This window comes from Ixodes scapularis, unplaced genomic scaffold, assembly GCF_016920785.2.
Source record: "Ixodes scapularis isolate PalLabHiFi unplaced genomic scaffold, ASM1692078v2 PGA_scaffold2__306_contigs__length_199485367, whole genome shotgun sequence".
In the NCBI taxonomy this organism is placed as follows: Eukaryota; Metazoa; Arthropoda; class Arachnida; order Ixodida; family Ixodidae; genus Ixodes; species Ixodes scapularis.
Genome location: NW_024609857.1, coordinates 30,691,057 through 30,706,474, shown reverse-complemented (window position 1 = coordinate 30,706,474; position 15,418 = coordinate 30,691,057). Strand labels below are relative to the sequence as shown.

At 47.5% G+C, this 15,418-nt stretch overlaps 1 protein-coding gene across 3 annotated transcripts in view; it reads left to right on the top strand.

Annotated features, from left to right (window-relative positions):
* LOC8053310 (SR-related and CTD-associated factor 8) overlaps window positions 1–15,418 on the top strand; it is a 39,593-nt gene that overhangs the window by 12,223 nt on the left and 11,952 nt on the right. For 2 of the 3 annotated variants that reach the window (XM_029990001.4, XM_029990000.4), the window contains exons 9-15: window positions 246–416; window positions 1,440–1,729; window positions 5,007–5,209; window positions 6,096–6,196; window positions 6,991–7,101; window positions 10,801–10,972; window positions 11,919–12,146. In XM_029990001.4, the coding sequence (XP_029845861.2) occupies window positions 246–416; window positions 1,440–1,729; window positions 5,007–5,209; window positions 6,096–6,196; window positions 6,991–7,101; window positions 10,801–10,972; window positions 11,919–12,146 (1,276 nt within the window). The remainder of the gene's footprint in view (window positions 1–245; window positions 417–1,439; window positions 1,730–5,006; window positions 5,210–6,095; window positions 6,197–6,990; window positions 7,102–10,800; window positions 10,973–11,918; window positions 12,147–15,418) is intronic. The other variant, XM_029990002.4, reaches the window with a different exon arrangement.

The following is a 15,418-nucleotide window of genomic DNA, read 5'->3' as shown; positions in this document are numbered from 1 at the left end:
ATTGTCGTCTGGCACCCTTGAGATCCTCAAATTACCCTCGAATGTTGGGTCGAAAGTACCGCAGGAATCCCCGTAGCAGAAAAGTATGGACTTGGCGTAATGTGGTGAAAAAACGGGGGAAAACCATTGACCACAGCTGAGAGGACCCTGCGTTAATTTTCCGTCTGTCTGTCTGTGCTAGGTCAGATTTCCGTCCCCTCGCTCGAAATTGTTTTACACTATACTGGGCATCTCGGGTCATTCAGGGGCCGGACGGGCAGCCGCTGGCGACGACTGCGGGGTACCTGACGGCCTCGGCCTCGGTGGTGAACTCCCTGGCGCCTGCGGTGAGCTCTGGGCTTTCCCAGCTTTTCCAGACAGACTTTGTGGGGGCCTCTGGTGCTCCTTTGCTGCCCGAATCTCTGAGCCAGCTGAACGTGAGTCCCGGCTGGCGTCCGCACCGCCTGGGCCTATTCATCCTAGAGTCACTCTAGATGCTCCCCAAGAGAGCAGGGTAGCGCAAACTCGAGCATTGTCTCTCGGCGACGGGCAGTAGACTGCACTGCGGACCCGAGTTTGCTCGTGATTGAAAGGAGGACGGGACAGAACAGGGTTTAGCTCGCTTTCCAGGGACTGTGCAGTACGAGAAACTGTTTTTAACGTTGAAAGTTTTGTTTTCAATCCAAAACAATCGGAGCGGCTGCGATCATGGTGACAACGTGCCTGGCTTCGAACGCCGTCGCGTCGAGATACGACGTCCTGCACAGCTACCTTAAAACAGCGAAACTTGCGGTCTCTTGTGCCCTTACAATAAAGGCCTTTGGACTCAGCATACCACACGTGCTTTCAACCCTTTCCAAAAGCGGACGAGAAACGGCCGCGAAACGTTTTATCTGCCCGAGTAAAAATTGTCTCGGCATCTCCCAAGGGCGTTTTAAATGCGTGGCATTTAGGACGCCTTTGCGCGCGTCTGCCCGAAAACGCAGTTTGTCGCGCACCGCACCAAGCAGATTGCCCGTCAACTGGCGCACTTACTGCCGGTTTGTCGCCGTGTGACGGCAACTGGCTTCATGTTGCTTGTGGCCCAGTACACTCGTTTTGCAGCTGCGTCCCTCGCTCCTCCCTCTTCACCTTGCTCTATCCTTGATCGTCGCTCCCGTGCCGCTTTGACAGTGCACAAATCTCGCAAGCTAGAGCCGGTGGCAGCAAAGCATGCTCCGCTTTGCTGCCACCGGGTGCGCACACCGAAGGAAGTCGCGCTCTATGAGCAGCCGCCGATTGCGCGCAGAGCGTGCAGTTTACAAATTGGACGCGAAACACAAAAGCGGCAAGAACTGGCCCTAAAAGTGCCCCGAATTTAAAAAGTTACGCACATGCAATAGCGTTTTTCATGTGGACATGCCTCACGGCTTTCATGTTTCTCACCATATCACCGGCGGCTGTCGATCTGCCTTTTCCAGATGCCCCTTTACCCGCCGGCGATGGCGATGCCTCAGGGAGTCCCCTACGGGGCCGGTGCAATAGGGCCGGACGCCGTGTCCCAGGGGTACCCGCCGGCCCCCCAAGGTGTGCTGGCCCCCCCCATGGGCGAGCTCTCCGGCCTGGAGGGCGTGCCCATGCCCCCCGCGGCTGGCGTGGCCCCACCCGCGTACCTGAGTGGGGGCGACATGGACGAGCGCTGCACTGTCTTGGCGCCCGGCGGAAGGGACCTGGACCTCAGGACAGGGGGTCTGTCCCCTCCCAGGGACAGGTGGGGATTCGCCGTCGTTTGCTAAGCTCTTCCGCAGCAGGCTGGTTTGGACCTACCGTGTTAGCACGATTGTGACGCGCCCCCAATTGTAGCTTGTGGGTATATTTAGCACTCAAATATTCTGCAAATAATTTGATGGCGGTTGTATTGTGCAGGTAAAAGAAAGGAAGGCTGAATACATACCTCGTACAACAGCTTCTGTGAAATGCACGCCAATATGAAAATAAATGCCGTGCACTAGTCGGCGTTTTCGGAGTTTGACGATGGTTTTTCGGTGTTCGCAAAGGTAATCCTTGCTTCCGTTTAAAGCATTTTAGGTGCCGCACTTCTTGCACTTGTACGAGTACGTGAACGCGACCTCTGGTCGTCTTCCAAACAACTTTGCAAGCTCGTCGGGTTGCTGGGATTGCGAGGCCATGCAGTGCTCCTCCGTTACATTTTCCCGCCAGCGTGATGGCCTCTCGTTTAAATAATGACTCCTAGTTGAATTCTTTTTTTCTTTTTCCATCTCAAGACAGCAGGTACGAGTCCTAGACGCGAGAGAATATGCGTGATATGTAGCTACGGGTACCAAAATGGTGAATGTAAACAAACGGTCTCGATAGTGATGGGGCTAGCCACATTATACCGAGTATTGCCTTATATGTCTCATTGTTCAGTCGACCTTCAAAGTCCTTGAGTGAAAACATGTCGGCCAGTGCTTAAAGTCTCCCGTAAGTTGAGGGTGGTTCTGACGCGATATACTAGATAAACATAAAATAAACCCGACTGCTGACTCTGCCCACGCTGTACCTGCAACCCTCAAATTGCTAGTCCCCAAATGTCCCATCCCTGAAAACAAGCTATTTTATTGCAAGATATGATTTTGATTTCACTAATGCCGGGGCTGTGGAGGAGGGTCTCAGACCACCCGTTAAAATCGGTGGGGGGTCCAAGGCCCCCGAGATCCCCCAGACTTTAAGCCCTGACGTCAGTGACACGAAAGGTACGAAAACATGTCGGCGACACGAAAGGTACGAAAACATGTCGGCGACACGAAAGGTACCAAAAGCCGGGGTTCGCCACTGGACCATCAGATGGCGTTACTTGTGCCAGAATCAGCAAAGGCACGCGCACGGCGCAAACTCAGCGAGAGAGGAGGACACACTCACTGGGCAGCGGAGAAGAGTGGGCGTGCGACATGCCGTGAGATTAACAGCCCCAAAAGTGCGTCGTCAGAGAGTGCGCTGTCTTCAAAGGTTTGCTATCACCGGGATCAGCACTTGGGCTTTTGATAATATAAGAGACCGAGTGATTTTTTTCTTTTTGAGTTTCGGTTTTTGGTTTTGATTGTGATGAGCATGTATTTTTGGGCACCGATTTCGGCGAAAAAAAGTGCATTACAATCGTGCAAACATGGTAGGATTTAGAGCACGACCGATTGTGTTAATGGCTTCTGCTGTTAACACAATCGCCGTGGCAACTGTCTTGCGTAAGCCTTCGTAACGTGAGGGATTGCGGTCAAACGCAAATGTCTGAACCTGCTTTTAGACTTACGCGGTATAAACCGAAGGAATAAAACGCCCAAGGGGACACAAGACAAAGAGACTCACTTTTTTTTTCAGGATTGGGTGGGTTGGGAAAGCACTGTTTTGTTGTATGCGTTTGCTAATGTCGAATTTCAGCCTGGTTGCTTTCTTCAAAGCAGCTTGGAAAGTGTTGCGAGTTTTTTTGTTCTTTTTTCCTTTAATGTTTTGTTTTTTCAGTTTTTATGACCTTCCCTGCATTCTGCTGTACAGTCAAACCTCAATGTAACGAAGTCGGTAAAATTCGGAATTTACTTCGTTACATTGAAATTTCGCTACATAGAAATTTGGGGCTAACAATAAAGAAAGTTTCCACAAAGGTTTCTCAAGTGCACAAAACTCACCGAGGACGCCTTTATTTCGATTGAAACTAGTCCGTCGCCATTTTCTGGGCCACTCTTGGCATTATTATTGGCGTCACACGACGTTCGCATAGCCAGACGACCTGCATCGCGTCTTCGTCTTGCTGTGTGCTTGCGAACCGCCTCAAGACGTTGATCGCATCTACCACTTCACGGTTTCCGGGCGCATCGCAGGTGTCTTTCTCATCAGGCTTGATGTCGTCCCCGTCTCGCGAGTTCCCACAAACATTGCTAGCTATCGCCTCGCCGATCACCTCCTCCGTCGCATGACAGCAGAATCGGCGAATAGAAAGTCGTCGAGGTCGACGTTGTTAGGGGTGGCTTCATCGCCTTCGAGGCTCCATCGCCCTGGACAACGAGAAACGCACGCTTTTAGTTAGGCCTCGAAACAAACTATGCAGCGTGAACGAAGCTGACAGACGAAACGGCAGCGGCTCTAGTGTCCTCTAGTGGCCGTTCTGTACACCCCACTCGCCAGATTCGGCCCGTTTCACCCTTCGAGCTTTGTCAAGGGCCCGTTAAAGCGCATGTTCTTCCCAAAATCTCCTTTGGGACCCAAAAGTGTTTGCCAAATTGTCCGTGAAACATTACATAGAAATTTCGGCAAACGGGTCTTCGTTACATAGAGGTCAAAAATACATGGCGTGCATACACTTGCGGTTAGAAAAAGTTGTGTACTTCATTACATCGAGGGTTTCGTTACATAGAAGTTTGTTACATTAAGGTTTGACTGTACTACAGAGGAACCTTTGTATGGTAGGAAGTGACGTAATGAGGTCCAAGGATGTATTTGGATTCACCTACACCAAACTATTTTTTTGTGGTCTCCTGAAAAGCGCATTAACTAGGTTCTCTATTTAGACATGTCTGGATGGGCAAAATGGGGTGTAAGGTGTGTCACCAAGCATTTCTGATGTGGCCCGAGGAGGAAAGAAAACAAAGCGGTTAGGGTGAGCGCACATTCTATCGTGCTGTAGTGAAAACAAAAAAGTCCAAATGACCAGATTTCAACATCATTATGGATTAGCGATTATGCGTTTGCACTCTGTGTAAAACTCAAAACCCTCCGTAAACGAAACGGCTGGCTCATCATATGATGTATCGCTTCTTGCAGTGCCTAGACTGCCAGCTGGAGTGTTCTACAACGAAAGATGTTAGGTTAAGTTAGGAGAGATGTAAGCTAGGTAAGCGTTAGGTTCAGTTACTTTTAGTTAAGCTGGGGATAGGGTAGGCTTACGGGCTTTCTTAGTGTCAGGCTTGGCTAGAGTTGGTTTCAGTTGCTTCATGCAGTGCCTCGACAATTGTGGCCATCTGTGATTGTAGTGAAACAAACAGTCTCCACTCTTGCAGAGACAGGCGGCGGCACAGTCGTTCCCGCTCTCCTCGGAGGCGTGGCCGTTCCCGGTCTCGGTCGCCCTCCCAGCGCACCACGCCGGGTGCCCGGTACAACGCCGCCAAGCGGGACCGGTCACGCGAGCGGGAGAAGGAGCGGGAGCGGGAGAGGGACCGCCGGCGCAAGGGCCTGCCCCCCGTCAAGAAGGACTGCCTCAGCGGTGAGGGCACTTCGTTCCTTCTTCCGCAAAAGACTGGCGTTTCGGGGAGGCGTTCCGAACTCCTTCCCGGCGCTTGTAGTCTGTACGCTTAGCCGCAGCTCTCCCTCAAGAGCTTTCGGCAGAATTCGCCGACTGTCGTGGATCGGGTTTTGCATGATCCAGTCCCAAATTGGGAGTTGGCACCGCTTCGAAGCGCCTAAGGAAGCGGTGCCCGATGCTCAGAGGGTGTGTGGGGCGGATGCCCGCCTGCCGTAGGTCGCTCTGCGGGCCAGACGCGGTTGACGGAAACCAGGTCGGACACGAAACGGGATGCCGCAGTGACGGCATCCTTTGTGTCCACTCATCCTTTTCGCCGGCAATTCCACTACCAACCGCGGGAATTGCGACATCCAACGGGCGTGATGGGCCGACTCCTTGCGATGCGATTTGTTGCCATTTGGGGACCACTTTCCATGTATGGGTGGGATAGGGCAGTGCACGTACCAGTTGGAGACGCACTGCACGCACCATACTAAGGGGAAGACGACGGTGTGGATTCGGGTCGATTGGTGAGGGGTGCATGCTTCGGGAAAGACAGTCCGTGCGTTTCGCTAGCCGAGGAACTAGTGGAATTTGCCATAATGGTATGTCGTAACGAGGACATTCTCCGTGCTTCTTTGTCTGGGGGGGCAATTTTTGCGAGCCTAAGAAGGTTTGGAAATCGGGTGCAAGTTTTGTCCGAGGCAGAGAGAATTGCGAAGTGTGTTGCACTGCCGCTTGATCTTCGCGACGCTCTTGTTCGGAAAAGCATTCCGGTGCATTGCGAGCGTTGCTCGACTAGTGGGCAGACGACGCGGTTCGTTTGCGTAGGAGATTGGAGGCCTTAAAAGTGGACGTTGGTTTACAGTGTGCAGCTCGACCTTGTGGCTGGGACACGTGCCCAAGTCCGTGTCGGAGACGGACCTTCACGACACCTTCGGCGAATTTGGAAGCATCGTCAAGATTGAGGTGAGTGTTCTGACTCACACGTAAGAGGCGGGGTAAAGATACCCGATCTTGGGTACTTGTGGTAGATTGGTGCGCCGTTTGAGCTTGTGAGTGCCACCTTGTACCGCATACTTGGAGAACAACAAGAACCGCGCAGCTTTAGATTCCTAGACACGAGTGTATAACAAATGCATAATGCTAAGGTACTGAGCGCAACCTTTGCGTGCTTGAAATCACGGTGCAAGTTGCATTTCCCAGTCTGAACCTTACTCTTTGCCGCGTCCCTCGATGCAAACTGTTGCGATTGACTTATGTATTCTGTAGGCAAGATATCATACAGACTTCCGTCGTACAAAACTTAGTACTTGCATCTGTCATCCGAGAGAATTTACCGTAAAATGCCCAAGTTCGACGTGGGTTATAGAGGCGTCATCTCGAGGAGTACCTGTCTAGGAATCTGTTTTGCATATCCTGTTTTGGGGGCTTCCCCATCATTTCACAGTTGTGCCCAAAATGAGCATGAGCCCTGTGTTCTCTACTTGGACTTGTCCAAAACATTTTTGGACATCACAAACTCATGATTTTTTAAAATGCTCCCACTGTGCAACCACGTGCCACTGGACATCCTTTAGTAGCTTTGAGTTTACACTTGCAGCTTTCATAGATGGCTTGCCAGGGTAGAGGTGAAGCAAGTAGGGTATTCTTAGACGTTAGGTTAAAAGCTGTAGTCGGTGACACTCGTAATTTGAGTTGTAATAAAGCGAAAAAGGGATGCGTGTGAAGAAGAGTGAAGCGGGTTTAATGTTCCTCCTCAGATTATCGCCCCTCGTGGCTGTGCATTCGTGTGCATGGACCGGCGGCAGGATGCCTTTCGTGCCCTGCAGAAACTCGCAAAAGCACTCAAGCTTCAGGGGAGCCTCATCAAGGCAAGTCTGGGCTTTTCTTCATTTTTTGAGTTATCATAGTTGGTGAAATCTCACAAACAAAAATATTCTTTGCCGAAATTGCTGCACAGATTGTTATTGCATTGCGAAAGCAGCTTGCCCAGTCCTGTACTGCGTTTGAATAGATATGGTAGTTCTCCACGACTGCGAAAGTCCGTGGAAATAAATTTCTGCGTGAGAGTTACTTTCTGTCTCATCTTAAAGGGTAACTGCAAAGAAAAAAAAGTGTTTTTTTAAACAGCCTAATTGGGACAAGCATGTCACAAAACAAATCTTCCGCGAAAAAAAAATTTTTTTTTTAGCATTATTTACGCCACAGGTTCGTAATTTAGTCGGAGTCACAACCTCTCCACATCTGAAACTCCCGCTCTTTCAACGCGCGCAGAGTCGCTGGAATACGTCATTTCGTGACGTAGAGCAGCCACTCCGTGACGTATAATACCAACTTTGTGGCGTGCTATTTAAAACGGACAAAATAGTCGCAAACTAAAATCAGTCCCGCGCGATAAATATTGCTGTAAAAAATTTTGTTTTTGTTAGAAACATTGTTTTGTGACATGCTTGTCCCAATTAGGCTGTTTAAAAGTACACTTTTTTTTCTTTGCAGTTACCCTTTAAGGCAACCAAAAGCATTAACGGTCATTACATTTTCAAAACGCTTAGTTTTACCGCAGTCCTTGATAAAACATATCAGTGGGGCACTAGTCTACCTTCCCAAGTTGCAGTGAAATTTCAGCGATGGTAACTTTTGTTCGGTTTTTTGGAATAACTTTTAGCTTGGTTCAGTTTGTTTTGTTTCATGACATGTTTGGTGATTTACAAATTGATTTCGGTTTTGTCTTGGCTTAAGTGCCTTATTCAGTTCATGCCTTTCAAAAATTCCAGCTTTGTAGCCTTCACTGGAGGTAGTAAACACTTAGTTTTGTATTTGCTTCTGCGTAAGTGTGTCGGGTGTTTGCTTTGTGATCTAGTAGCTTATGTTTTAGCACGGTGTCACCAACAGTGGAAATAAGGAGAACTTGATGTTTTTTTGTTGGAGGGGGGGGGGATTTCAGGAACCCTGGAGGTTAGCCCAAGTGTCAAGGATGCTATTAAAAATTGCCAATTGTCACAACTGATGCACATACTGTTTATAAACAACACATATAGCCAATCGTGACATTCTACATGAGAAACTAAGCGAATAACATGGTCGAAAGAGTGAGCTCTTGCGAAAATGCGATCTGTGCAGATCACATTTTTTTCCTGAGGACGTTTTCTTATAATTTGCTGGGCACTCTCTGTCGATCACGATGATTGGCTGAGCGTGTGCCATGGGAAAGTGGATGTGTGTGCTTTGTTCATAAACATTGCATCTATTGCTCAAGTAGATACGGCACAATGCCTCAACACACATTTTCTTTCACATGGTTTTGGAGAACCCTCGTGCAATGTTTCGGTATCTGTTAATGCCGTTCATCACTACAGACGGTGATCATCGCGAATATACAGTACAATATCTTCCAGTGGAACCCCAAGGGACCGGGAAAAGTTGTTCCGCATATCGTAGGTCCCTGTCATCAGAAGAAATCACTTTGAAGCAGGGGGGAACGAAATCAACACTTTGCAAAGTTCCTGTTATCGAGGTTCCACTTGAAAAAATCCTATCACATTTCGGCCCGCCAAGGCAGCTTTATTGTTGTGATTAGGGGATGTTGACGGAGTGCTAATGCTTGTCGAGATTTCTGCTGGCGCAATCTACCAAGGCCCTTCTACTACCCAGAAAAAATAGATGTGACACGAAATCAGTCTTTTTTCTGCACTAAATTGCCCGGCGAGAATCGAGAATTCAATGCTACCCTCACCCTATTTTCCTTGACCATGTGCGGTGGTGATACAAAACTCCAGATATTCTTTCTTTTTTCTTAGCTCGAACCGTCCAAGGCACATGCTCGTAATAAAAAGTAATTAATTCCGTATCGCATTCCTTTTGCAGCCACCAAAACAGACAGGAAAGAGTAAAGAGGACACTTAAAACTGCTTACGTGTAGGAATGCTTTCGCATTCCTACATGCACAACATTCTTACGAACAGCGCGCCACGTCTTCTTTTTTCACACCGTGCTCTGGCGCAGGCGCGGCAAACCCCACAGGCTCCACGGCTTCCGTGATGATGCATCTGCATTGCTGTGCTTTTCTCCATGTTTTATTTTTGAGATGCGCCCGCTTTGACCTTGAACGGCCCCGCCGTCTGTCGTGATGATGCATCTGCGTTGCTGTACTTTTGGCCAGTGGGAATTTAACTGCCGTTTCACCGGCCAGTGGGAATTTAACTGCCGTTTCGCTGCTACAGATGATTACAGACAACGCTGGCTTCGCTCCATGGGATAGTTAAGGCTTTCGCATTGAAAAACATTGATTTAAAGGAACTTTGGGTGCATAGTCCCATACACTCTGACGTCATGGTCCCTCACCCTGGTTCTCTGATATCGGTGTGACTTTGATAGCTTTTTTGAGCAAATGTGTCGCTCTGCGTTGGAAGAACTTTGGGCTAGTTAGTGTCCTACACCTTGCTGTAGCAGAGGGGACGTCAGTGTCTCTTAATCATAATTTTTTTAAATTTTACATACAGGTGAATCTTGTTAATTCGAACTCGAAGGGACCGAAAATTTGTTTGGATAAAGCAAAGTTTGAATTACCAGTAGTTTTCTCCCATAGAGGCGTATAGGACAGGACCTGCATGTTAGTTTCAATTATCCAGAAGTTTGAATTAGGAGAGTTTCAGTTAACGAGATTTGACTGTTGTTAAATTTTTAACAAGTAGTTTTATCAGCTTTTAAATATCCCGATGGATGTTGTCCGAAAGTTCCACTCCTGTCTCTAAAGATAATTTTCCAGATTAAATTATTTCCAACATGCCGGTTCCATCTAAAGTTTAGCTTTCTAAACTTTCAAACCCGTTTATCTCGGTTTCTCTTATTGGCATCAAATCTCGGTTCAGGAAAACTGTCATTTGATAACGAATTGATGTGTGATGCCAGTTTTTGGAGCTGCTGTACTGTATTGTGTAAGGAATGCAGCTGTGAGCTTAGTTTTTGCATATTCATGGTCTTTTATAATAACTGAACACGAGCGTGGTGGTGAATAAATACAAAAACTTGAAACGATCAAACATCAAGGACGGGGATGGAAACGGGACTTCTTTCAAAGAAAGAAGTCCTGTTACCGTCCCCGTCCTCGATGTTTTATCCTTTCAAGTATTCGCATGGTCTCTTGTAATGAGAAGCTGCAGTATATTCAGCATAATGCATGTAAAAAATAAAAACTTCATTTCTGTAATTTTTTTTTTATAGCCGCGTGACACGGGTGCTTTACTGTATGTTTGTTTAAAATAACTGGCCATTATCATTACTTTTTCTAAACAGTAGTTTTTCTCAGGGGATGCAGTGTTTATTTTATGCACCTCTATGCAACTCTTTGAAGAATAAACTCATAAACTTGAAACATTGCATGTTAACCTCTTTCCCAGCTCTAAATATGCCCTGCAAATTTTATACAAAATAGTCTAGCGGTCAAAAAGTTAACTTTTCCGAGTAGTGTCCTCCGAGCGCTTCCCAAAGAAGTCGGGGATTTTGGAAGGGGGTGGTGTTGGGAGACAGTTTGCTTAGGCGTGAAGTAAAACTGTTTTGGACGGCCGCTGCAGATGGCCTGGGCCCCTGGCAAGGGCGTGAAGAGCAAGGAGCTGAAGGACTTCTGGGAGGTTGACCTCGGCGTGAGCTACATCCCGTACGAGAAGCTTCCCAAGGACGTCGACCTCGTGTCCCTGGAAGAGGGCGGAGTCATCGACGAGGACTCTCTTCCTGAGGACCTCAGAGGTGAGCGGTCCGACGCACTTTCACGAGCTAACTTGCAAAAGATGGAAGTTTTGTCCCAAAGCGGGGAAGGTCGAGATCTACGCAGACTTGATCAGAGTGTTTGAAGAACGAATTTAGTTATTGTGCACCGTCTGCTTCCAAAGGCTGCGCGGGCCTCGGGATTTAGTGCATTCGACGCTACTTGCAAGGCTAACACAGGTACATTAAGGGGCTTCAGTCCCAATGCATGGTTGAAAATCCTGGGGATTGTTTGGTGCGTGTCCTGTTAACCCCTTGACCGTTTTTAGTTATGGAGAATTTCTATCCCCTCAGCTGCTTAAATGTTGTCTTAAAAATTACATTTGTTGCCTTCAAAATAAAGATTTTAGCCAAAAACAAAATGGGAGCAAAATTTATAACTATTCAGTGCTGCCATTTGTTGGCAGAGCTGCAAATTAAGCAATGAGCGAGCCTGGTTCGTCCAAAACTGTTGAGTGCGTGAACTGGGGGAAGCAGACGAGCTATACTTGTCCTGAATGGTTTGGGGACAGTTTCTCTTTGACGAGCTAGACTCGTCCAGAACGGTTAAAGGGTTAAGATTGCACTAATCACAGTTTTCATCAGTGCCAATTGCAAGGGCCACATAAAATGTACTGCATGTTTCTGTAAAAGCAGCTGCAATTTTTTTCGCTTCTAAAATTGTAAGTGAAAAGTATAAAGTAACTGCGTGGTTGTGGTTGTCTTGGCGCCTATGTAAGCGGCCGACAAGTCAAGTAATAAGTGATAAAAGAAAAATAATGTGCATGCCTAGAACTGTTCTCTCACTGCCTCACAAAAAACAGCTTAATCTTTCTCGTTACAATTTTGTAGACACGTGGACAGTTGAGCCGTGTAAATTGTCAGCGTTTGCACTGCGAGTCATGCCAGCTGCGCAGGGAAGCAATCTTGTTGCCTCTCGGCATTGCAGAGAAGCGGAGGGCCCAGGAACAGCAGCGCACTCAGGGTGGGCCCGGTCTGGCACCCTCCACGGCGGCCGGCGGCGGCGGTGCCGACGTGGTGGCCGCAATGGCAGCCTTTCCGGGGGCCGCCATGACCACCCCAGTGGTGACCACCATGGCTGCCCCCGGGGGTGCCGCCACTGCGGTGGCCATGGTGCCGCCGCCCGTGGCACAGTTTGGGATCCCGCTGCCACCAGGTAAGGCCTCATCATCTTGTCAGGGCCACGCTGCTGTCATTATCCCACCTTTCATTCTATCCTTCCATGTTTTCCTTTATTTTGCTTTGGTTTGCATCCTTGGGTGCCAGTTAGTTTGGGTGTTTCAAAAGCCTGGGGCTTGTGACATGTGTCTAAGATGAACAGTGGTACTGTCATGTCAAGAGTTGGGACAGATTTAAGTTTTCAGTTTATGCTGTAAATAAGGATGTCGATTACGCTCGCTGAAATGCACATTCTCACTTACTCTGGAACGCGACCACTTTCCTTATTATTTAGTTTCAACGATCTCGTGTGGTCGTGTCGACTGGTTGTTGATTGAACGAATATGGTGCTGGCGGTGGAGTGCGTCGGCTGCACCGCAACTTGGCAACGACACGACACATTTGCAAATCCGTTGGCGACGTATCGGAGTCATCAGAAGGGTCTAGTAAAACCCCCTACTACCACGGGCCTCTAGCATTTAATGGGGTAGGTCTTGCTGATTACGACACCTTACTCACATTCGAAACATCACTTTTTCTTTCCGGTTTTGCAATAAATTACCGCTGTTCTTCTCAAAGAGTCCGAAATAAAGTTTTTGCCGTTAGGACGTTTTATTTTTCTGCTTGATGTAGCCAGTATAGATCGCTAATAAAGTTTGTTGCAGTTCTGACCTCTTGTAAGTAGTCATTGTGCCAAAACGCTGCCACTCCTCTTTAGCCTTTTCCGTGTTCCCGGAAGGCAGTGACTGGCAGCAAAACTTTCTCAATTTGCACTCTTTTTTTTTTTCTTTTTTTGGTTCTGTATTTTGGGAAGTGGCGAAATGATGCATTTCGAATAGTGGTTTGAGCAGCGGATGGTTTTCTAGCGATTGTGTCCCAGGGGTAAATTTATTGTTGTTGTGCCACAGTTGTGGTTGCTAACTTGCATCACTGCACAAAGTTTTGAAAGAAGTGTATTGTTTTGGCAGCGTCATTTGCCATCCATGAGGCAGATAGGTCAGCGCGAGAAAAGCATAACGATTTAATAAGCATGCCAGGTCAAATCGGCTGACAATGTATCGAGAAGAGCCAAAACAAAAACGTCACAGATGAACAGTTTCTGAGGTTGCTGCCACAGTTTTGCCTGTACCACGCTTTTAGTTCATAGTATACCATATAATCGCGTGTAAGGGCCACACCCGTGTAAGGGCCGCACCCCCGTGTTTAGGATAAAGTATTGCAAAAAAAAAGAATTACAGAAATTATTATTACAGAAATGAAGAAAATGGCAGTCAGCAATAACCACACTGGGAAAATAAAAATGTGGTATCCACGCAGAAGTGATTCCTACCGGACCTCGATGTCTGTCAACCAGCAAGCTCCGAGCTTCGAGTCCCAAGTCGGGCAGACGGACAGTAAACATAGTCAACCAAAAACACATTGACTTGTGGGTGCCCCTAGGTAACATCATATGTTAAGCGCACGCGTACAGCACTCCTAATGTCCCAGTAAGTCGGTCACTTAGGCAGAAAAGACAAGCGTTAACATGTCACCTCTGGGTGGGTACTACTCCTAGTGCTGAGGGTGAATCTAGTCGGCCTTTGCAGTTGCAGTTATCTGAGCTTTAATTATATCATAAATATAGGTTCAATTTTACAACGGTTTCCAATCGCAGGTAGTCGCTTAAAGTAACTGAATCAATTCTAATTCCCATATTTTCCGGTGTAATAGTTGCATCCCCCCCCCTTTCCGCTCCCGTCCCCCCCGTATCGGTGTCTTGTATGCATTTTGCTCATAAGCGTGCACCTTATCTGTGCAAGATGTAGGCCGTATCAGCATTTAAGACGAAGGAGGGATGGCAGAGCATCCGCCGATGCCCACCCTTCTGGCGATGCATGGCGGCATGAGTTTGCTGCAGCAGCGACTCTATGCGTCATTGTTTGTAGCACACTGTAACTATGTGGTCCTTTGAGAGTTCCGGCATCCATCGCCGACTTCCCGTCACCACATTTGTTCTTCTCTGTTTCACCGGCATTGGGACAGCGCTTGTAGACAGTCTTAATGCGACAGGCCACCGCTAAGGACACGGAAGAGCTACATTGAAAAATTCCGGTTTGTGTGAATGAAGAAAAAACTGCGCTGAAGGTGGAAATTGGGCTGCAGGAAGTCATTTCAACGTCAGTGAAAAAGTGTGACTCATACGCGGGTGCAACCTGCATACCAACTTTTTTTTGGGGAAAAGAGCAGTTTATAGGGGGGGGTGCAACTTACAGACCGGAAAATAAGGTATTTTTTAAAATGTTTAATGTCAAGTGTGCTTTGATAGTTCACCAACGGTTGAATTTTCCATGCTGGAAAGATATTGGCACAAACTGACTGGTTTGTAGGTAGCCACATGCGTGCAGACTGTGTTGATGGCCAAGCTATGTTAAGGGAGGACACTACACAAGTTCAGCTTCTGAGCCACTGCCTTAAAATTATCTAAATTTGCAGCATAGGCTGCTAACATGATGAAGGATGCCATGGAAAGTTTGCTGTGTACACTAATTGTGAAAAAATATTGCAGTAGCTGATATCAGGGGTCAGTCTGTTGTTAAAAGACTAATGTTATACCTAACATACTTCTCTAGATTCTAAGCGCGATGTCTGTAGAATGCACCTGTGGAAAAGCTTTCCTGAAAAGCAGCTCATCTTTATAACGGTTTGTCTTTGTGTTCAACAAAATCTCTACAGTTCGTATTAAATATATATTTATAAACCAGAAGAGCAATTCCACAGGAGCATTCTTCATTAAATTTCTGTAAGGAAAATAAAAGTATAAACCTTTCCTTTAGTCACAGATAAAAAATGATAGGTTGACCGAAATTAAATTTATATGAAAACAATAGAATCGAGAAAAATGCATTTCATGTCCAGAGCTCTGCCTTTATCGAGCAGCAATGCGCCAAAATAATCGACAAGGTAACCGTGGAGCAGGATGCAAAGGTAACCTTGTGGAGAACTGTCCACACAAAAGTTGGAGATAATCACGAAAAAATGGAGAGGAACCATGTCCAAGAGCAGAAAAGCAGAAGGGGCACATGGTAGGGTAGGCCCTTGTTTGATCCGACGGAACAGCGCACGAGCTATACCAGGGGTCTGGCAAAATCCTCTTGTCAAGCATGCTTTGTGCCAAGCGCTCTCATGTCAAGTTCCGCTTTGCACCGACACACGTGCGTAAAGCTTCACCGCCTTGCACCAGCTTCTCGGAGAAGCAGCTGATGCAAAGGAGCGCTTTGGTTAGCTCAGAAG